Genomic DNA, 22,190 nt, shown 5'->3' on the forward strand with positions numbered 1-22,190 from the left:
ATCAGAAAACAGACCAACAAGCTCATGCTGTCCTAACAATTGTCCCTGGTCAAAACTAAGTTACCGCAACTAAATTCTGCCATCTAGTGGATAAAATACCACATGACTAGAATGACCTGGCTACAAACACATGATAGATATTTCTTGGCAATGAGTATTGTTGTGTGTGTGTGCATTACATGATGTGTAAATAATCAAATAAAAGTGACATTTTTATGTTCCCCAACTTTAAACTTAATGACTTAGCCTGCTGAATTTCATGTACTACTAATAGGAATTTTTCCAAGAGTTTGAATCAAGGCAACCAAAAATTAATTTTGGAGATAAGCAAAGACTTCATGGGTGCTTTTGTGCATTTGTAACCTGCTGTATTTCTGAAGGCTTACAAACAGTAATGATAAAGGAAAGGGAAAAAAAAACTGATAAAATTAATTGTTCTTACATTTGTGTTGAGTTTTCACACTACCAGGTTAGTTTATATCAAAAAAGGGTACTATGTAGCACAGTGAAACTTAAAACCTCTTGTCTGGGCAAGATTTATAACTGGTCAGTTGTTCAGTTTGACACACAGGCACTGGTGGGTTTCCTGTCATGCCAAGCAAGCTGGGCAGGGTGGTAGTTACAGTGTGTGTGAGTGTGTTATGGGGTAGCAGCATGTGTGGACATGCTTCTCATGCCATTACAGACAGCTTTCAGCTGTCTTTCTGTCTGTCTCCTTTTGTCCCCTAAACTGTGCATCTGTTTGTCTTTCCTCCTTCACCCTGTGCTGTGTTTCTTTGTGTACGACTCTTCTATACTATTCTTTCACTATTATATGAGATGGATTCATAAAAAAATATCCACCATTCACATGTATGAAAAACAATGACACACAGACACACACACACGCCCAGCTGTCTCCCGTGCCTTGAAGTGTGTTGAGAGGTCGGGATGCTGTTAGGTGGGGGAGGTGGAGTTTGCTATGAGAAACAAGAGCTCAGAGTTCACATATTGGCCGATCCACCTTCCCACTACTCACTTCCAGCTCTAAAGAGACTGCTCCAGCTTATATGTCCTGCATTTCTGTATAAAGTCAGTTATAGGTTCAGTTGGATCCACTAACTGGTTAACAACACATTACGGACCGGATGCTGTGGATTTCAGGACCATATCTATAAAGGTCTGGTGGAGACATGACCCTTCCTAAGGTCCAGATCTTGCTGGCATGGATTCTCTGTATTTATTCAGGTAAGTGCCATGTGTAAAAATCTTGATTGCTACTTTATGGGTCAAGAGCTTTCTGTAGCAGTACAGTTTCTGATAATGTAAAAAAAAAGAGTTTAGGTTAGTTTAGACTATGTCTCACAAAGTTCAGCAACACCCCACCAGTGTTTTACTGAAACCCTGTGGTCTAGTCAGTAATATTCTCCATTGTGTGATAAATATAAAGCAAGGTACTGTAAATGTTAAATTTGTGTTTTCTTTCCTCTGACAATTACATGCTGAGCTTTTCAGAGACCAAACGGGTGTGTCAAGTGGCCATGCTCAGAAACAGGAGACAGCCTCCTGACACATGGCCTGGCAGCAAAAAATCAGTTACAATATACACTAGAAGCAGACTACCCAATTGCACAATATTAGGGGAAACCGAGCTTAGTAATTAAAACACAAAGGAGCCACTTCTGACCATGTCATTAAAAAAAATACAAATCATAAAAACACCACATGAACTTCTAGTAATGTTCTTAAGGCAGGGCGCTGACTTTTGTTATATATGAAAAGCAAAAGATGAATTTGGCTATTTTCTATGTAACTCACTTATTTATTTGTCCTCCATATACCCTAAAAATGTAGCTCAGGATTGTTAAGATTCCTGGCTGCACTTGTATTTAAGGAATTTACTGTAGCAGTTGTCCACTTCAAGAATGACTTATATTTATCAGTGAGCTGGTATGTGGTCTTTGTTCAAGGGCACCTCAGCACAACATAAGACTCTAAATCAGGCTGAAGGAACATAAGCAAGAAAATTACCAAGATGATGGACTTGACAATGAAACTAAAAACAATAATCTTTCAATTACTAAAAGCATGTAATATTACCAACATCTTTTGAATCACTATTTCTATTACATTTCTATACATTCCTAATTTTCTGTCATTTTTAATTCTTAAGCAGCAAATCAAGAGTCTGCAGCAGAGAGATTAGCAGAGTAGGGTCAGCTGTACATTTATTTTCCTAATCCCCAATTCATCCTTATTCAGTGATGTAAATGCTGACAGATTTTACGAAACACACTGATGACAAATTGATGCAATAGCCAGACAGAGGTGGTATGTCGGGATGAATAAGCGCAGCCTGTATGCCACCAGTTGGACATAATCTGCATCACTGCAGATGTGCCATAAAAACTATCCTCACTAAATCATGTGAGGTTTTTCCCAGTTCAATGATGCAGCATTCACCTTAAAATAAATTTACAACCTCGTATGTCAGTATCTCACCCTGTATTATGGTATTATTTCTCAGGTAGGTTTTTTTTTTTTAAGAATTCTAATGCTCTCCCTTAAGTTCAACTAAATAATCAACAGGTAAGGTAAGATGTTGATAGTTTTATATAAAAAAGAAAGGTAAGAAAAAGAAAAATCAAGACAGAAACCTTACTGATCAGAAGGCAGCGGGGGTCATTCCTAAGCTAGACCATTGCATGTTCAGATATCGTACCCGAGAGAGGAGTTTGTAAGGAAATAAATTCATGTTTGCCCTCAAGAAACCGAGGAATTTCCAGAAATAATTCACTTTCTCTAACAGAATTTTCTCATAATACATTAGATTTTGCTGAATGTTTGTTCTCTCCCTTTCATCCTCTCCGTCCTCCCTCTCTCTTCTCCTCCTTTATCCAGCTGGCTATCAGCAGGAGGGCCCCCCTTATGAGCAGGGTCCTGCTCAATGTTTCTTCCAGTTAAAAGGGAGTTTTTCCTCGCCACTGTCTACTTTTAAGTGCTTGCTCTGGTCTGGGCTTGAGACAATTCTGATTGTAAAAGATGCCATAGAAATAAAAATTGAATCGATTGGAATTGATTAAGTCTTTCTTTCTTTTATTGAAAGATGAAAATTGTATTTCTTTTATTGCCATGTTATGCATAAAATATAAAGCTGATTCATGTCAGTTCAGTATCATGCAGGAATACAGAGTGGGTAATGATTGACAGCTCCAAGTGGCTCCGAGGTCCGCCTCCCTGCTATTTCTGTATGTGGCTACTGGCTAGATCAAAGCATGCTAGCAGGACAACAGGCAGGGTGCAAGCAGACAGCAACTAGCAAAGATAAAGGCAATGAACCCCACCACTGCCGGAACAACAACACACTCCTTATCCTGATCATTGCAAAAGATCCCCAAAAAGTCCTGAGAAGATTGAAAAACACTGTGTGTCAGGGTTGTGTGTGTGTGTGTCCTTTACCCTTGCTGGCTAAATGAAACAAGATCCTAGCCTGCTCAGTCTCAGTGTAGCTTGCCAGCAGATTCCCAAAATAACATGCAAAGGATGTGACTTTGCTTGCAGAACTGAGTGCTCGGTCATATTATACAAAATTATGTGATGTCTTTACTGTATATGTGAAACAGGGCTCCAGACAAACCTTTCTTACCAGGAGTACTGTAGTCCTTAAATGCCCTCAACTGTTGCAGACAAATGCTTAGATAATAAATGAACTTAAAGAGATTATGAAGTGCCATTTTATTTTTACATCAACAGAGATATTACTGTCATTACAATACAAAAACCACAGCTTACCGAATGTACATCCATAGATGTAAACAAAGTATGTCAGGAATCTCAAACAGCCAATCCACAGGCCACTTCCGGCCCCTCTACCCTGTCTACACCTGATGTCCCAAACCTTCTATAATCAGAGCCTAAACTTTTAGTTTTTTTTAATATTCATCATTTTCCATGTTGACTTAAACTATACATAGCGTATTGAAATAGGATACAGTTCTATGAAACACCTCCAAACACATAGAGAGTCATGTGCATTTGCACATAGCACGACGAGTGAAAAACCTTATGGACACCGGATCAGTCAGAATCTATTGGCAAATGACACATCAGACAGGGGAGCTGTCATGCATCGTCTTAAAAAATAGTCGCTGTCTGGAAACCCTGTGAACAAAGCTGATGTAATCAATCTCCGGTTGTACAGGAATAGAGCCTTAGCTTGGACAAGATAAAGACAAGTCAAAGTCAAGTTAAATCTGTCTTGAGAGTGGTGAAAGAACAGGAAAATACTGCGAAAGTATCCGAAAAGTAAATTACACAACTGATAAACAACATAAAACACTTGTGCTTAATATAAAAGCACACATCCAAAACAAATTATGTATAAGTCATGAGCTATGAAAGTTGTGATGAGGATACACAGAAACCTAAAGAACAAAGTGTAGAGTGCATTGTTAGCTTTTGTTGGTTGCTACTTAGTTAGAATCCGACTATCGAAGACCTTTTTAGCAGTATTTTTATGGTGCATGACTGAACAGCGTAGCATAATTTATTGACTCATAAAGGTATGGTTTAACACAACTATAAGTCTGTTAGTGGGAAACGCATTTTGTATGAAGAGGTGTTAAATACAGGTTAACGGTTCTGAACTCCAGCTGATCCAGACTTAATGTCAAATGGATTGGCCAAGGCTGGATTTCCCAGACACCTTCTTAGCACTCAGATTATGCTCACCAGGACTTATAGAAACAGACTTGATTGCAGCGCTTAAACAGCTCATGTGGCATTCAGTGGAGGCTTTTCACCATTAAAGAATGCCAGCCACTTGACTGCTGTTGCTGTTGATCTGTTTGCATCCGTCTGTCCCTGCCCCTCTCTCATCTGATAATTCCTCTCTCTTCCTGGCTGTCTCCTTTCCAATGCAGCCTCTCCCTCACTGTTGCATTGAAAGGTTTCAGGTTGCAGGTTGTAAGCCAGGGAAATGTTTGGCCTGTGAATCACAGTAAATGTAATCTGCTGGCCTCTCACTTCAGCTATGACTTCAATTCAGCTGTGAAAACATTGGTGGGGACATTGGTGTCAGATGGGTGGCAACATCTTATACATTATAATGCATCTCTGTTAACACTACACACTAAACACACTTTTACACACTAAAAGTAAAACTCATAATGAAAGTGTGGTTTATAAGTGCCAAATAGAAAGTAAAATTCTCTGTAGCACAGAGCACTGTCAACTCTGTTTCAAGCTGACTGAAAGCTAATGTTTCCATGAGGTAAAATGTAAAAATTGTAAAGGAAAATAATCGTGATCACTTTACTGAAACTTTGTGTATGTTTGTGTGTTTTTTCTAGGTTCAGCATTTTGCTCAGAGGATGAGACTCGTCTAGTGAAAAACCTGTTCACAGGTTATAATAAAGTGGTTCGTCCAGTAAACCATTTCAGTGATGCGGTAGTAGTCACCGTGGGACTGCAGCTAATACAGCTCATCAGTGTGGTAAGGAAGACAATGGTGTCTCCATTTAAATGTCTGCAACCTAAAAAAACCCTAAACAACACACACACAGCAGTGTGGCCATGCAAAGTAATGTGGCCAGGATATGCATCTTTTCCCCTGGACATGAACAGTCCAATAAGTGGATAGCTGGTAAAGTTTTTGTTCTATTTCTTGTCAAGTGGCTGCTTTGTGTTTGTTTCTTTTGAAAAATTTTAGGTTTTTTCCATTTAGCTATAGCTCTTTGCTTAGGTAGGAAAAAGTAGTACACCTGAGATATGGCATTTGCACACATTCACGATTGCAAATAATGAAAAAGTATGTTTTTCTTACTTAACATTAAAAGGCCAAAAAAATAGAAATCCGTAGACACAGATACAATAAGAACACCATGCTTGTAGCAGTCACTATTTTTAGGATAAATTAACAGCAGTAACTTTTCAACCAATTCCACTGATAACATACTTTCACCATCAACAATCCAGCAAACAGCATTCTCAGGAAAGTTATAGCAACAACATAGCTGTACATGTGTCACTGTCCTTGGTGCTGAAGTGAAAAGATCTGAATATCCACTCAATTAACGGGTATGTACAAATCAAGAGATTCTAAAACACCTCAAGCCTTTCCTTTCAATTACTGTAATACATCCAAAATGTTTAGTTCAAAGAATCTGCTACAAAGCCCAAACACACCTATGCTTACAACCACACAAATTCAGTTGGTTAATAAACACCCAAGATGCCAAGCTACCATTTAAGACTTAGTTTAGGTTGTGCCACCTGGGTATCAATACATGTAGCCTCCTGAAAAATCATAACTTTAAAAGCCAGTAAGGAAAGAACAGGAAACAATCTGTAGATGAGACTTTCAGATTTAACGATGTTGAAAGAGAAGGCCAAACCAAACAGACAGAATGTTCATACACATTGTTCATAAAGAAATGGAGACATGCAAAAATATCACGTTCACTGGACGTGCCAAAGAAAAGGGGAAAAGAAACTCTTGCAGTTTAAAATCAGTATCAGTGTCCTTGGCTGCCAAAAAACTAAGCAAATCTGAATATCCTCTCAATCCACACATAAACCACCATAAAACCTCCAAAGGTGCAGTAGCCTACACCTAGAAAACAGGCTCTGGCTGGGGGTGAGCCACCCATTTCAAAGAACCATGATCACAACAAGGATTCAAGCTCAGCAAGGGCATGACAGCCATAAAAAACCTCATACAACACAAACAGTGTAAATAAAAAGGAATTGCTCTTACTGTTAGCAGCTCTCCTCCGGTTCCTCTGGTGTTTTGAGATGAAGATCAAGGTTGAAATTCAATGGCACCTCCTGGAATGTTCAACCTGTAAAACTTTTACCCTCATGATGGGTCTGACAAATTGATAGCTCACAACAAATCCCATTACCAGCTATACTTTTGAGACATTAAGCGGCAAGGGGCTTCATGACAGCTGTTGAGGTACAAAAACTAAACCATCACATTAAAAGTTTGGTTTGGTCTTCCTTCCATTTTACAGACATTTTCCCAATAAAAGAGAATGAATATCTGCAGTGCTCCTGTGCACTCTACACTTTATTTAAAAAAAAAAGAAAAACCATAAGGGCCTACTTGGAGTTTGCTAACCAAAACAAACTCATTGCAATAAATAATACTAATAATAACTTTATTTATAAAGCACTTTTTTAAACACTCAGTTTCAAAGTGCTGTACAATAAAATCCAAGCAGGAACAACAGCACTTGGTTAAAATACCATCCAGTAAAATTCATAAACACAAGGTGAGTCAATCAGACATAAAACAATTTAAAATATTTAAAAAAGAATAAAATATAAAATAATGATAAAAATAAGAAAAAAATGCAAGTAAAAATAGGCCCGTAAGATAAAACCAGGCATAAGCATAAAACAATTAAAAAGCAATAAAGAAAATCAATAAATGAATGGATTTATGAAAACGCTAAACAATAAAAGTGAGTTTTAAGAAGAGATTTAAAAGAAGACACCGAGTTTGCCCGCCTGATATCGTCTGGCAGGGAGTTCCAGATTTTGGGCGCATATGCAGAAAATGCGCGGTCACCTTTTGTAATAAAAATAGCCAACGTCACTGACCGGAAATGCAGCACGCCATCTTAGCTTTACGTGAGTGGATACCAAACAACCAGGGTCACAGCAAGCATTCAGCGAGGGCAAAACAAAACACAAGCGACACAAACACAGCGCAACACAATGAGCGGCTCTTACTGTTCGTAGCTCTCTTTCTGCGCATGCTCCTCGCTCCTGCAGTCTGGGAACATGGAGGCCGTGGCTGAAGCTCTCCTGACAAGTCCTTCCACGATACATGGTACTCCCTGTTTGAAAATATCCTCTCTCCTCTTGCGGTCCAGTGTGGTTTATTGTCAGCAAACTTTTAGGAATAACACTTTCCATTCCTACATTCTAGTAAATCTCCATTTTAGGTAAGCTTGTAGCTGGCATCCCCCTACATGTCATTGTTATTTACAGTCGATGTAGGAAGTTTTTCAGTTTGTTTACGGAGTTTTTTTAGCTAGCCGGCAGCTTTATTTATCAACAAACGGGCAATAATGTCCAACAACTAACTTGCGCTATGTTTGTATACGTCTTCGGTCCTTCCCTCTTCTCTGTCCTCACCCGAAAGTGGACCTCAGCGCGCCAAATTTGTGCACCTGGAAGGGTATGGACCGAGGAGAGAGGAGGCATGAGCTATGAGCAAGGACACAAGGATGCATCCTTGACGGAAGTTTGTTTTGACCATAGGCGTCGCTGCCATTATATCAGAGGGGGACGTGTCCCCCCCACATTTTAAAACGGCCCGTTTGGACCCCCCCACATTTAGTGAGTAGGAAACTCCACCTAACGCTGTTTCGATTGCTCGTGAAAAACTCCGTCCCACTTGGTTCATAAGAGAATAACCTCACCGCTGAAATCCACTCCATTCCTGGTTACCACAGCGCTGCAATACCGTTACTATAGTAACAGACCTAACAAAGCCAGTGGCAATACCGTTACTATAGTAACAGACCTAACAAAGCCAGTGGTCTCTTCGAGCGAGCGTAAAACACCGTAAAGAGAACCGTCACTGCTGGTCGAAGCTGGAGGAGGTGACGTCAGTGTCATCCCACAAAGTCCAGCTCATGCTGAAGCCTGACTGTTTGTCACATGGCCCCAGGTGACGTTAGGTTGATGTTAAATCAACTTAGAAAAGTTGGGAGGAAGCTGCTGTTTACTGTCAGTTACAGTAGACGGTCTTATTTGTCTGACGACATGTTGTTGCCTTTTCTGCTCCCTCCCCACACACAATGGACATGAGGAGATTCCCAACAAAGACACGGAGAGTTAGAGTTGTTTTCAGCATTAACCCATGTTGTAATAAGGCAGGTTAGCTCCTGTTAGCCTGCTAGCTTCAGCCTCACCTAGCCAGTGCACACAGCCACCTGCTCCTATTCTTATCAGCAAGAGTAAAATACATGTGATGGACGTCAGGACACAGTGGAGCATTATATGAACAGGGACACACTGATGTAGCAGATGAGGCAGCGCATCATTATAAACACATCCACAAGGTTTGTTGTGAATTAAGTAGTTTTATAAGCAAATAAAAATAAAGACATGCATCTTTTTGTAAGTTAGTATTTTTAGTGTTTCAGTATTATCTGCATTAAGCAGTTTGGTTCATTTTTCTATGGGATTTGCCAGTTTTTTGTCTCTGTAAATGAGAGAAGGCCTCAGATATGGAGGCTGTTAGTGTAGTAGCACCAGTATGTTTGACAAAACTGTTGTTTGTCACCGAGTTTTTGTTGAATGTGTCTCTGAAATAGTCATGAAGTGTTTACTTCTGTAGGTAAAATAGTTTAACAACCTGCTAAAATCCACAGGAAAACGCAACTACTTCATATTATTATATTATATTTCATAATATACTGATGTACTTTTTTTCACCACCCACCCACAGAAGGTGTCCCCCCCACATTTGTAATGCTTCCTACGCCACTGGTTTTGACTCATACATTAATTTGTGTAGGCCTGTATTATCTAACCTGGAGGGATGCTTTTCTTTAAAAAATAAAATAAAAAAGGCAAAGTAAGCATCATGTTTATATTGGTGTCACCAGTACAGTTGTTGGATTTTTTTAACTATTAATAATGCAGAATCGTGTTTTTTTTTTTCAATTTTTTCTTTATATAATTTCAGTGCGCATGGATGCCTTCCATAACTATAAAAAGACAACAGCCTGATAACAATAGTGTTCAATAAATCACTGTCATTTCATTATAATGACAAACATGGAGTTATTTCACTGCAGATTGGACAGATCGTTATTTATTTATTTGGTATGCTAAAGCACTACAATGTCGAAGGTGATGTCTGCCTACCTGTGTGACTGTTGTCTGTCCTTTTTCCCAGGATGAAGTTAACCAAATTGTGACAAGTAACGTCCGTCTCAGACAGGTAAATTCTGTGATTGTTTGCTAACTATTTATTTTGAAATCCATATAACAGTGGGCTAAAATTAGGAAACTTTACATAGATATATATATTTAATCTACATAAAGTGTCCCTAATATCGCACAGCAATGGCTCGATGTGAACCTGAAGTGGAATCCAGAAGACTACGGAGGCATCCGAAAAATCAGAGTCCCTTCAACTGACATATGGAAACCTGACCTGGTGCTATACAACAAGTAAACACACTTTCTCTTAGTTTTATACCCAAATGTACTCACACACACATTCAGTTTCCATTTAATAACTCCATTCTCTTCTTTCTTTTTACTCCTACACTTCAGTGCTGACGGTGACTTTGCCATCATCCATGAAACTAAAGTTCTGCTGGAGCACACCGGCATGATAACATGGAACCCTCCTGCCATTTTTAAGAGTTACTGTGAGATTATTGTCCTCCACTTCCCGTTTGACCTGCAGAACTGTAGCATGAAACTGGGAACCTGGACATACGATGGCCTGCTGGTCGTCATCAATCCTGTGAGTACCAGTCGTGCTATTGCTATTTGCACCCAGGTGCCAGTGGGCAAACCGTGAAGGGTAGTTCTGGGTGTCTGGCTGCAAATAAACTGTCACAATCTCCCACATCAATCAAGGAACGTATGCATTGTATAACTGAGGACCATAACCTCTGCCTTTTAGGACAGTGATCGTCCTGATCTCAGTAATTTCATGGAGTCGGGTGAATGGGTGTTAAAGGACTACAGGAGCTGGAAACACTGGGTTTACTACACCTGCTGCCCTGACACACCATACCTGGACATCACCTACCACTTCCTGATGCTGCGGCTGCCTCTCTACTTCATCGTCAACGTAATCATTCCCTGCATGTTGTTCTCTTTTCTTACCGGACTGGTCTTCTACCTGCCTACTGATTCTGGTATGTAGGTCCTGGTGGGTTATAGAGTGTATACATATTGGTAAATTGTTTATGATAGTACCTTAAAGTTTACACAGACAGTGTTATTGTCTCCTACAATGTCTCTAGGTGAAAAGATGACACTCTCCATCTCTGTCCTGCTGTCTCTGACTGTCTTCCTGCTGGTTATTGTGGAGCTGATCCCCTCCACCTCGAGCGCTGTTCCTCTAATAGGAAAATACATGCTCTTCACAATGGTGTTTGTCATCGCCTCCATCATCATCACGGTTATCGTCATCAACACACACCACCGCTCCCCCAGCACACACACTATGCCCGCATGGATCCGCAAGGTGTATATTTTACTGTGATAATGCGAGAAATGCCATGATAGCCATAAGACTTTAAAAAAGAAGAAACATCATAAATGCTTTCGTCTGACTGCCTTCCAGGTCTTCATTGAAACCATTCCCAACATGATGTTCTTCTCAACAATGAAGCGTCCCAGTCAGGAAATCCGACAGAAGAGGCTTTTTCCTACCGACATGGATATCTCTGATATCTCAGGCAAGACAGAATGTGCAAGACATTTTTTTTCCACAAGATAAGTGAAAATAAAATCAGTAAATGGTAGAATTATTAGGTAAAACAGTAGTTTACAACCTTGGTTTCTCTTCTATAGGTAACCCTACCCCCACCACTGTCACCTATCAGTCTCCCATCGCCAAAAACCCTGATGTTCGCAGCGCAATTGAAGGTGTCAAGTACATCGCAGAGACCATGAAATCAGACGAGGAATCCAACAATGTAAGAGAAAGTCTGCAGGACCACACAGCATACATTTTAATCTGGATTAACATCTGTTTAAAAATCATAGAATTGAATTGCTGTGTATTTGTTATTGCAGCAGCAAATGTAGAAAGAAATTGCATGAAACTTCCTGAAATCTTGGGACGATGAGGTTGCCTGCCAGTCAGCACTGGTTCTAGGAAATCAGTCCGCCTGGCCAAATATAGTCCATCAAGACCTCAACTTTGTCATGTAATACATTGCAGTTTGTATTGATGATAAATCACTATCAAGAGATGTACTTGATAGTGAAATAATTCTTAAAATTGACTTTTTTTCCCAACATCCTGCTAAGAATGCTACAAAAAGAGATGACACCAAAGTTACATCTATCAGAACTTAATCATTAAGTACTTTAACAACCTTTATTGATGAGTCTGTAAGTCAAAACTCTTTCTCATGTCGTTTCAGGCAGCTGAGGAGTGGAAGTTTGTTGCCATGGTTTTGGACCACATCCTGCTCTGTGTGTTCATGGCCGTGTGCATCATCGGGACGCTTGCCGTCTTTGCTGGAAGACTCATTGAGCTCAACATGCTGTAGATGCCTAACCCATAATGGAGTACGTGCGTTGATCAGAATAGACATCAAACTTTGAGGTGTTTACCACTAGACTGGTTCAGGTTGTAATTATCCTGCTGTCTCTCTGACAGACAGACACAGGCTGGGCACAGGTGATTGCAATAAGAGGAACACTAAGGCAGGAGTTTCTTTATCTAGATGGGTCATACTTGAAACCATTCTTGTCACTAACATTTTGTTTTCTATTATTTTTGGTGTTTTTCTACAGTATTTGATCGCTGCCGTCACTGGTGGGCTCTGAGTATATTATTATCTGAAGAAAGAGCCAACAATAATCATCATTCTGTTACTTCTGGTAGCTTGATTGACAGTTTGAGTCACAGGATTCTTTTAAATGTTACTTTTTTTTTTTAAATGCAGGCAAGATATTTTCCGTCCTGGAAGTTTTATTGATTGGTTTTGCCTGACATGTATTTGTCTCTTATTTATGGATTCTGGTCTTGGACATTTACATTTGTATGCTACAATATTTTTAATTATTATACAAGGAAACCCTGAAACGACAAACCTGATGCAGGTTCTGGCAAAAGTCAATGATGAAGATGGATGATGGAATAAACAACTAAGCTAGTTGTCCACCAGTGACAGCACATTACATGGCATCTATAATCATTTAAAAGTTTACGTAGCAAATAAAACAGAACAGCGGCACAGCACTAGGTATGAACATTTCAGACGTGTAACGGCTGCGGTGTTGCCATCTTGTATTTTAACAAGCTTAAGGTAACTTGATTTATTTTGCGGCTGGTATTGTTGAAGTCACAGGCAGCAATTTTGTTCAGTTTGATGGCTCAGAAACATTCTGCATTTATCTTTTTTTCCAAGTTGTGTATATGTGGAAGAAGTAAAATAAAAGTCACAGAAACATACCCTTTGGTTTATCCCATTTGATCTTTTTTAAGTATTGTCTCAGGAACAAATATGCCTTAGCTACATCTTATTTTCTATTACATTTTCTGCTGCCATAATCATTTTCAATGTATTTTAGGTTGGGAAGAAGAATACTAAATATGGGTGGTTATAAAATCTATTTAAGCCCAAGATATATGTGATCAGATATTCATTCAAAACACTAAGTTTGTTTCCTCTTTCCTTGGTGTTATCTGGTGGTGACCCGAATACTCACTCATTCTATATTAACCTTTCTTGTTGTTGAAAAACCTTTATTAGGCGTGCCATGCACACACTGACAAGCAGCAATGGCAGAAATGCACCTGTCCAACCTATCAAAGCAAAACACAAGTAAACAGGTATCAAATGTGTTTGTAAGCTGTTCTTTAAAATTGACATTATTAGTAGATGAAGTCTGGTTAAGGGGAAAAAAAACAGGAAAAATCTAAATGTCAAGCAGAGGTCAGGGCACGCAGACAGAAGACTAAAAATTCATAGTGGTCTCTCCTTCACATTAAACAATCATTTTTGCTTCTTTCATCTTTCAGCTGCAATGGAGTTAACAAATCAACAACACAGAGTATCAGTGTGTCAATCCAACACTAAATACATCAGTCTACACCATACATGTTCCGCCCTTTGGCAGGCTGTGAGACCAGTTTGCATAGACGCCCTTTCACCTGATTCAATCAAATAACAATGCTAGGTGCTAGTGTTAAAACACATTTTTTGTTTAAAAAAAAGATACATTTCCTTTGTTGCTACAGTAGCTACACATAGGACAGGTTATGCTGTAAATGAATGAACATACCTACAGTACCTAGGCACAAATTAGGATGGCACAGTGAATAACTGTGAAGATTTAAAATGAATACAAATGCAAAAATCTGCATAAATCTAAAATCAAATCAGACAAGTACTTAGTGGTAAATAGAATGGCATATTTAAAACTAGTGCGGCAATATCTGAATAATGACATAAAACAATGTGGAAAATAAATAAAAATTATATTAACACTCAGTGCAAATAATGAAAAACAGATAACACAATATATTTGGCAAATTACAATCCTAGAGTGACAGTAACCACATTTATAAATTGGCAGTTTGTTTCTTCTGCTTGCCAAATATTTAGATTTTCAGATCATTCAGCAGCAGTTTCCTTGTTACTATAGCTCATTAACACTAATGTTATTCTCAGGATAATAAATTAACTTAATTTGACGGATGCTCGATTCAGCAGGATTAAATGTGTATATGCATCAAAACGATGTGAGTAACTTATCCTAAGCATGGCTTCAAATGTCAGAATAAAATCTTAAATATACGATGAAAAAGCCACGGCAGTACCCTGAAACATTACCAGCATACTTGTATGCTTGTATCTGTAAACACGTGATGATACCCTGATTCACAACAGATTTGTCTTAAGATGCACCGTATGTGTTGTGCACGTCAGATGGTCAGATCATGTCAGATCATGTCCGAAATCCTGCTACACCTTTCAGACATCCCGTGTTTTTCTTTTTGCTGCAACGGAAGCCAAAATGTGTGTGAACCAACTCTTCTATCTTGTAAACACTCATTAACAAATTATACAGCAAACTATTTTAAGCCTTACAAGCCTTACAATGTAAATCATAAGAGTAATAAACTATGTCAGTTTGTCTGTTGCCACTTAGACAGCCAACTACTCCTGCAACCTTCAGATTAAACCTAGGGGCACCCACCGTTCACTTCTCCAATCAATCATTATGACATCATTTTAAACAATACTGTTGGACAATGTCTAATTCCTTTGTTATTGATATTCCTTGTCCATCAATTTTGCTTTTAAATGTCACTTGCCTCCCCACAGCCAATACCAACACCTGTTGTTTGGACAAAACAGTCTCGTCTCTGGTTGTCTTCTGGACTCTGCAACTACGACAGCTGAGCTTCTGTCCCACAAGGACCGCTCTGACTCTGCTCCATTTCCTCCTCTGCATTCTCCTGCTCCTCTTGAACCAGTTCTTCTTCCAACCTCTCCTCCTCCACCTCCTCCCTCTGCAGCTGCTGCTCCTCTGATTGGTTCTCACTCTCTACCTCATTTATGGGTTCTTCATCTTGTTCCATCTCTTTCTCATCTATGAAGAACACACGCAATTCAGCCACAAAGCAAGTAGGGGTGATTTAAGACGTTGAAAACATTTGCAATGCGAACAAATGATTGGCTGCGGGGAATTAAAAATCAGTGATGAAGAAAAATAGCAGCAGTCCCTTTGTTAGAGGTGACATAAGTACAATAACACAAGTGGACTCCACAGAGGAGAGGTGTTACAAAGACACCCAAAAAAATCTCCACAGAACCAACATCCAACAACTGAGGACAATTAAATCTGAAAGTTGTTTTAGTTTATCAAGGTCAAGCGGCCATATTCTAAAATGATTAGATTAGTATGATTCACAGTTACAATGTGTTGCATTACACAGTAAATGATGATTGTAGGTCCAGGCTCTGGCAAAAACAAACACTGGACAGGATTAGTTTTTCCGAAGTGACACATGACACGGATGATATGTTTAAGAGAAGATACGGGCATGGGTACTAATGGGTAAGCCTGTGATGGTGGGACTTAAATTAGGGGATATGTGACACAAAATAGAGAAAGTCACGGACAGGAATTATATCTGTAATTGGGTAAAAGGTGGCAGGGTCAGCCCAAAAGCAGTAATCAACATCCCAACATTAAAATCACTCACTTTGTGCACCAAATATTTTACAAGGTTTTTTTCCATAAATTGATTGCATCAGGCATCTCTTTGGACTTAATGTTGGTTTACAGGCAGACAGAAATGCCTCCTAACACGACTTGCACATTAACAATGTAGACATGAAAGTAAATCTCTGAATCAGAAAGATAGTGTAAAATATTTTGCACACATAGTGAAGACCAAATCTGGACAAAACTCATTCTTAGTGTTAATTTGTTTTTAGCTGGTTGCTTACATTGTAGGCTTAAATAAAATCCTGTAAAATCAATCATATGTTTGTACACCACATTTGACCCGGTCAGACATGCACAAGTTGCTTCAGTGTAATTAGAGGCAGGTAGAGTAGGAAAGGTTTTCTATAATGTTATGTAATCTACAGAAAAGAATTGTTGAAATTGGTGGCAATCAAGACAGTTTAGATTATGCCAGACTGAGTAGTGGGAGAGAAGGGTTAGGGGAACCTGTACTCTGCAGAGGCTGATTCTGAGGGCTGTTTGGCTGGATCTGGAAACTGTGAACCAAATTCCACGGAGCTGGAGCTTTGGCTAGAGGCAAGATCACACTGTTAAACCCACTGGTTGCTGTGAGCTACACCTAAAAATGTGGTGTGCGTCAATGCAAACACTGATGGATTCATAAAAACATAGTTGGCACCAAGCAATTTGCTAACTTTACTTAAATACAACCTGAAACATTAAAAAAGAGACCCAATATGAGTGCTTGCCTTTTTTTTTACAATTAGTTAGTTAGACTGTGCTCCTCCATTACAACAAGCAAAAAAGTGGAATGTATTTAGTAAAACCCAGGCAGGTCTGCTACAGAAATCCATCAACTAATTTAATCTTGTAAGGATGAAGGACGAGCATTCTAGGATTATTAGTAGCCAATATAGATTTCTCACTTCTCATCTTTAACAGTTGCTTCTACTAATGCTGACATTTGAAGTTCGGTGGTGTCTGGCCTCAAATGTCTCATTGCTCACTTACAAATACGAGAGGATAAAAGGTGGCATTATTATAGTTAAAAATCAAAACACACAAACAAAACAGTCAACTGGAGCTCTGCACAATGAAGCATGTAGGTGGTTAGGATAAATCACATACAGTCACACAGAAGAGGACGTCCAGTATAGAATTCTACTCTTAGTTTTAGATTTAATTTATCTTTTCAGATTTCAGGTTGTTTGCAAGTGTGCTTTTGTATTTTACAGTACCTCCAGAAGGGGGCGCACTTTCCTCCGTGTCTGTCCCAGAACGAGGCAGTGGCCCAGGGGAATGTGATTCAGCTCGAAGCCTCCTCTCATAGCTGAACTCTGGAAGTTTGGGAGCCTGCGGGCGAGTCTTCCTGGCTGGGTTCAGAAAGTAGCAGTATGCACAACGAAATGCTGTTGGAGGAGGAAGAGAGACAGAGAAGACAAAGTTAAACATAGGGAAAATAAGAGAGACTACTGAAATTAAATTACTTATTAATTCCAATTTGTGTCAAGCCCATCCTCAGTTCTAATATCTGTATGTGATGTAGATGTAAACATGGATTCAGGAACTTGAATCAATGTTTTACCTTTGCATGGAAACATCATATCCACAATTTACTTGCAATCTCTTATTTCTTAATTGGAATAGTTCTAGAAAATGCAGCAGTGTTTTTGTTCTTACCCAGATATTCAAATTCTTCTTTCAAAGCCATGCCATTGTGAGAAAAACACTGCTGGCAGATTAGTGCATATCTATTGGAAGAAGAAGAGACAGGGATGAGGAAGGAAAGAGACTGATGTCCTGCACTGCATGTTTTGTGTTGTGTAAAAGATGAATGCCATCAACAGGCCTTGTTTACTGGAAGGTGTTTTCACCTGTTCTGTGGTCCATCCCCCACCAGGTACTCAATGACTCTGTCCACAGGTCCTCTGTCTTTGGGCAAAATAGGTCTGGCTAATGGAGGACCTGGGGGGTGCATACCTGGAAAACAGACAACATACTTAAAAACAATAGTCACATGCTAACATAAAGACAAGACAAGAGACACACTCAAAATCAATACGACTTACCAACACCTGGTATAGGGGAGCATGGAGTCCTGGGTACTGCCCCGTGGAGGACAGAGGCAGATAGAGCAGATCTCTCTGGCGGTCCTCCTGGAGCTGAGAGAGGAACAGGTTCTGTTGGAAGAGCAACCTTTGACTTTGTATGTTGCCCCTCGCTTTACCAGCAAACTTCATAAATGGAACCTCAGGGGTAATATTACTTGTAGATTAGGTTACTGCATGATACTTAACGTGTCTCCCTGGTCTCCTTACCCACAGGTGTGCCCCCTGGTCCAACCATTGGCCGTGCTCCAGGTGGGGGAGTCATTATCATGGCACCTGGGGTGCCCATTGGCATGGGTCTCATTGGCACCCCTCTCTGGCGAATCTCTGCAAGAGATTAAAGGAATTCACAACAGCTTGTCCTTTGTATGACCTTCAACAGAAATCACTTTTTGTAGTCCTTGTTTCGCATAACTCAACAAACTTAATACGATGCTTTATCTTTCTATTGTTTATGATGTACCTTGTCCAGGCCTGGGAGTCATCTGTGGTCGGACTGGAGTCGATTCCAGTTCCTACAACACAACAGTAAACAAAGGCAACAAATGTCAAACAGAGCAAACACACAGAAACAGATAAAACTAAACAAAGAGAAAGAAAACATAAAAATCAAACCACAATCAATCAGCAGAACTCACAGCTTTCTTCTTGGCTTCAGGATCGAAGCGCTCCAAGATGAGTTTGGCATTTTTATATGTTTCAGTTTCCATCACTTCCTCCAGCTGGAAACACAAACCAGGGAAACTTAAGTTATTACATGCAAAACTTTCTAAAGAGCACTAGAAATAAACACGGCCAGAACACTGAAAAGTTTGTTTGCTGAAAGGCATCATAAATTATAGAAACAGGAAATGTAACTTTAAAAGGAAAAGAGCAGTTAGAAATTCCAGTTCCGACTGTTGACACAATTTTAACCTTTGACATAAAACCTCTACCCATAAATCTAATATATTGCAAAGGACTGCAGACTTACAATCTTTTTTTTGGCAGCCTTTGAATCTTCAAGTTTATCATCTAGAAGAGAGGAACAATTGTAATTACATCATTGTCAGACAGCAGTGTCGTGTAAGGATGGACAGTAAAAACAGGTGTTATGTTAGATGGACAGGTAGGCTGAGGACAAACAGATAACTTACTGTTTCTTTCGGTGCGTTTGGAAAAGAGGAAAATCAGTAACTTCCTTATGAACCACACGCTAGTGAAGAGACAGGACGAGAGGTGTAAGTGAAACTTTTTAGCTTCTGACACAGATGTATCAATTAACACAAGCACTTTAATGAAACACCTAGATTTTGCACATGACTGTGTAAAACAACATGGGCACTTACAGCACAGGGTATATGAAGAAAGGCAGGGCCATGGCTAGTCTGTCGAACCATTGCTCAGGCAGGTAGAGACAGTAGACAATCAGACTGGTCAACAGGTAAAGAACAGATGAGTAGAGAAGTAACCGGCCAACCCACAGCTGCAGACAGAGGCATACAAACATACCCATGAGGAAAGAGGAAGTAAATTATATCTGTACGCCTTTGATCGTGTTTTGCTGATTTTACCTTTTGCAGGCGCTGATTTTTAGCTCGAAACTCCTCCAGCTCTTTAATCTCCTAAAGTGGAGAAGATTGAAGATTAAAGTTTAAAATGATCATCTCTGGTTTGAGGAAAGCCTTGTGATTCGCACTACACACCTATTTCTTGTTTTAGAAACAAGTGACCTTTCTTGTGATACAGAATTAGAAAATAAGACAATAAGATAGGTTATAGAGAGAAAAAATGTGTCATTTCTGCCTTAAGTTAATACTTACGATAAGGCTGTGATTTTACACACCAAATAATGAAACACTGACATAAGACTTATGGACATAAATGTAAACAATTGTGACTTTAAAAAAGTAGGTATTTCCAGTACCTTGTCCAGGCTCTCCAGCTGCTCAACTGTAGTTGGCTTTGTCTAGAATAAGAATGAACATCAGAAAATCATCAACAGATACATCAGAACAATGAGCATAACCATTAGTGGCACTCACAGCCAATGAACAAATGACTGACTGGACTGATCTATTTGTCAGCTAACAAACAAGCTGATCAAGGAGTGTGTTCCTGGTTGGCTGCTTATCTTCACTTAAAGTAAACAAAAGCAAATGTGATTTATAATTTTGTGTCTGACTGGAGGAAAAAGCCAAGGGTTAATCTTATACTCAGCCTCTTTTGCAGTCCCCCACTTTTTCCCTTTGACTTCTCCAGTATGTCTAAAAATAGTGTATGGATTTCATCGGCTTGGCTGCAGGGTTCTGTGTGTTAGCTACGGTGACCAAATTGTCTTACAGATGGTACTTTTTTTAATGAAGACTTTATTCAAACCCATCTCATAGTTATACCTTATCATTAAGTAAAGCAGAGTAAAACCAAAACATTTAAATTTTACTTAAAAACTGGCCTGACCAAATAAAGTGTCTGATGTATTGCTTTCTGTCCATCTATCAGGTTGCCTTTGTGTTTTGGAAACAGATTTTAAGATTTCATTGACATACTGGATACAGTATGTTGCATCCCTCCCTTTCTTTCACCCACATGTTTTGATAAATTACTTACCTTCCATCGTGATAATAGGCCACCCATATCTGAAACTTCTTTCTTTTTTCTTTGGCTTCTTCTTCTGTTCACTGTAAAACAGAATATTTTTGGTGCACATGTTTCAGGTACTACACCAAACACAAGTCCTTGCTGTGCCATGTACACAATTGTGCTACAAATGCCATACAAGCTGCCTAGACAACCACACTGTGGTTACTGTTGTTGTTATTGTGGATTTACTGATAATCTTTCCCTATAGCTCCTTATGCAACACACATGAGGCTGCACAAGAGCATAGTGCAGGACTTTTACTAAAAGCTGTGTGTGATGTGGCTCACATGGAGTAACGTCTTTTTTTCCCCTGCATTATCTTTTCTGGTTAAAGGGCAACGTATGTTCAGAGGTCACAGCGGCATCCAGGGCTGCTTTACCTTTGGACTAGAAATACCTCATCATGACAACATTCAGATATTTTTACACATGATCTAAGCCAACATGCAATATCACGGTGGTCCCTTCAGCAGAAACCATATGAAATTTCATAATGAGTCGTCCAAGAGCCAGAAGGGTAAGCACACAGTGGGATACATTCAGAACATCTACTCACAGTGAAAGACTTTCATAGCCTACTGTTAACTTTTCAATGTTAGGATCGTGTTTCACTACTGTGTGTTTAGTTTGTATGATTTCCCTTTTAGCAACAACACCGTCTAAGTGATTAGTTTTATATCTCTTGGTGATTACAAAACATAAGCAGCTAGATTTTCCTGCTATTTCCTGGCTAAAATAATACTTTCACATGATGCTCGAGAACAATGATGTCATTGACGATTTGAGCTACTGTAACGAAGTTACACAAACAATAGCCGCCCCGTCAAAACACTTACACACAGCTACAGTAAAGTCGTAACATTATAAAGCAGAATGCTTCCTGACCACATAAACGTCAGCTTTACATGTGCTTTTGATATAAACACAACTTAATCTGAAACGTTATTGAAAGTTATTTCATGTTTCAAGCTAGCTAATACGACAATAACACAATGGCAGCACGTCGCTATGAGCCACGCTGTGATGATGTCCTCATTTGGTCTATTCATATTAAAATCCATGCTACCGTAAGTACTTACATCAGGCAGTGTTTGTGTGTCTCTGTTCGTCTGTCACTCCGTGGAGTTAGCTTAAAAGCAAGCAAACAGCTGGCTGACTGCTAACGCTGCCTGAGATGACATATCATACTGCCTAGCAAGAAGGGACACTTTGGCGCGGCGTGGCGACGTAACTGACGTAACCCGTATGTGACGTAATGGGGGAGGGACATGCTTCCCACAATCCTTTGTGATGTAGTCTTCGTCCGTTAGTTATTAATGAATTCTTCTTTGTGGAAATAAAAAAAAACAGTTTGACACCTATGTAACAATTGATCCATCATCATATTCAGTCTATTCATTCTCTCACACACGTCACACGAATCAGTGAAGCATTAACCCTATCATAACAAAGCTGTGACATCACAGAGGTGGTCATATCATTTATTTGTTCATAGTGGGGTTATAGGCCTGTATGATCTATTTTTTGTTGAGTGTTAGATCTGAATTAACATTT

The 22,190-nt window shown here is 39.4% G+C and overlaps 2 protein-coding genes across 5 annotated transcripts; one reads left to right on the forward strand and one right to left on the reverse strand.

The window, feature by feature from the left end:
• The first annotated feature begins 994 nt into the window (after window positions 1-994).
• Window positions 995-13,069, forward strand: chrna1 (cholinergic receptor, nicotinic, alpha 1 (muscle)). Its single transcript, XM_028423017.1, has 10 exons — window positions 995-1,227; window positions 5,331-5,473; window positions 9,902-9,946; window positions 10,070-10,179; window positions 10,285-10,480; window positions 10,643-10,880; window positions 10,989-11,212; window positions 11,312-11,426; window positions 11,542-11,666; window positions 12,120-13,069. The coding sequence occupies exons 1-10, from the start codon at window positions 1,173-1,175 to the stop codon at window positions 12,246-12,248; spliced, it is 1,380 nt and encodes a 459-aa protein (XP_028278818.1). The 5' UTR covers window positions 995-1,172; the 3' UTR covers window positions 12,249-13,069.
• A 370-nt stretch (window positions 13,070-13,439) lies between these two features.
• lnpk (lunapark, ER junction formation factor) lies at window positions 13,440-21,867 on the reverse strand. Of its 4 annotated transcripts, none has more exons than XM_028423628.1 (16): window positions 21,716-21,867; window positions 20,604-20,674; window positions 19,921-19,962; window positions 19,568-19,618; window positions 19,343-19,479; window positions 19,151-19,209; window positions 18,988-19,028; window positions 18,653-18,736; window positions 18,478-18,529; window positions 18,225-18,341; window positions 17,976-18,068; window positions 17,781-17,886; window positions 17,587-17,657; window positions 17,145-17,315; window positions 16,393-16,476; window positions 13,440-15,303 (listed from the first exon to the last, which is right to left on the reverse strand). In XM_028423628.1, the coding sequence occupies exons 2-16, from the start codon at window positions 20,628-20,630 to the stop codon at window positions 15,101-15,103; spliced, it is 1,338 nt and encodes a 445-aa protein (XP_028279429.1). In that variant the 5' UTR covers window positions 20,631-20,674; window positions 21,716-21,867; the 3' UTR covers window positions 13,440-15,100. The 4 variants fall into 4 exon arrangements, with proteins under 4 accessions (XP_028279429.1, XP_028279428.1, XP_028279431.1 ...); XM_028423627.1 differs by having other exon boundaries at window positions 17,976-18,086; XM_028423630.1 differs by lacking the exon at window positions 16,393-16,476.
• Window positions 21,868-22,190: the final 323 nt, after the last annotated feature.

Source organism: Parambassis ranga, chromosome 15, assembly GCF_900634625.1.
Source record: "Parambassis ranga chromosome 15, fParRan2.1, whole genome shotgun sequence".
NCBI classification, from domain to species: domain Eukaryota; kingdom Metazoa; phylum Chordata; class Actinopteri; family Ambassidae; genus Parambassis; species Parambassis ranga.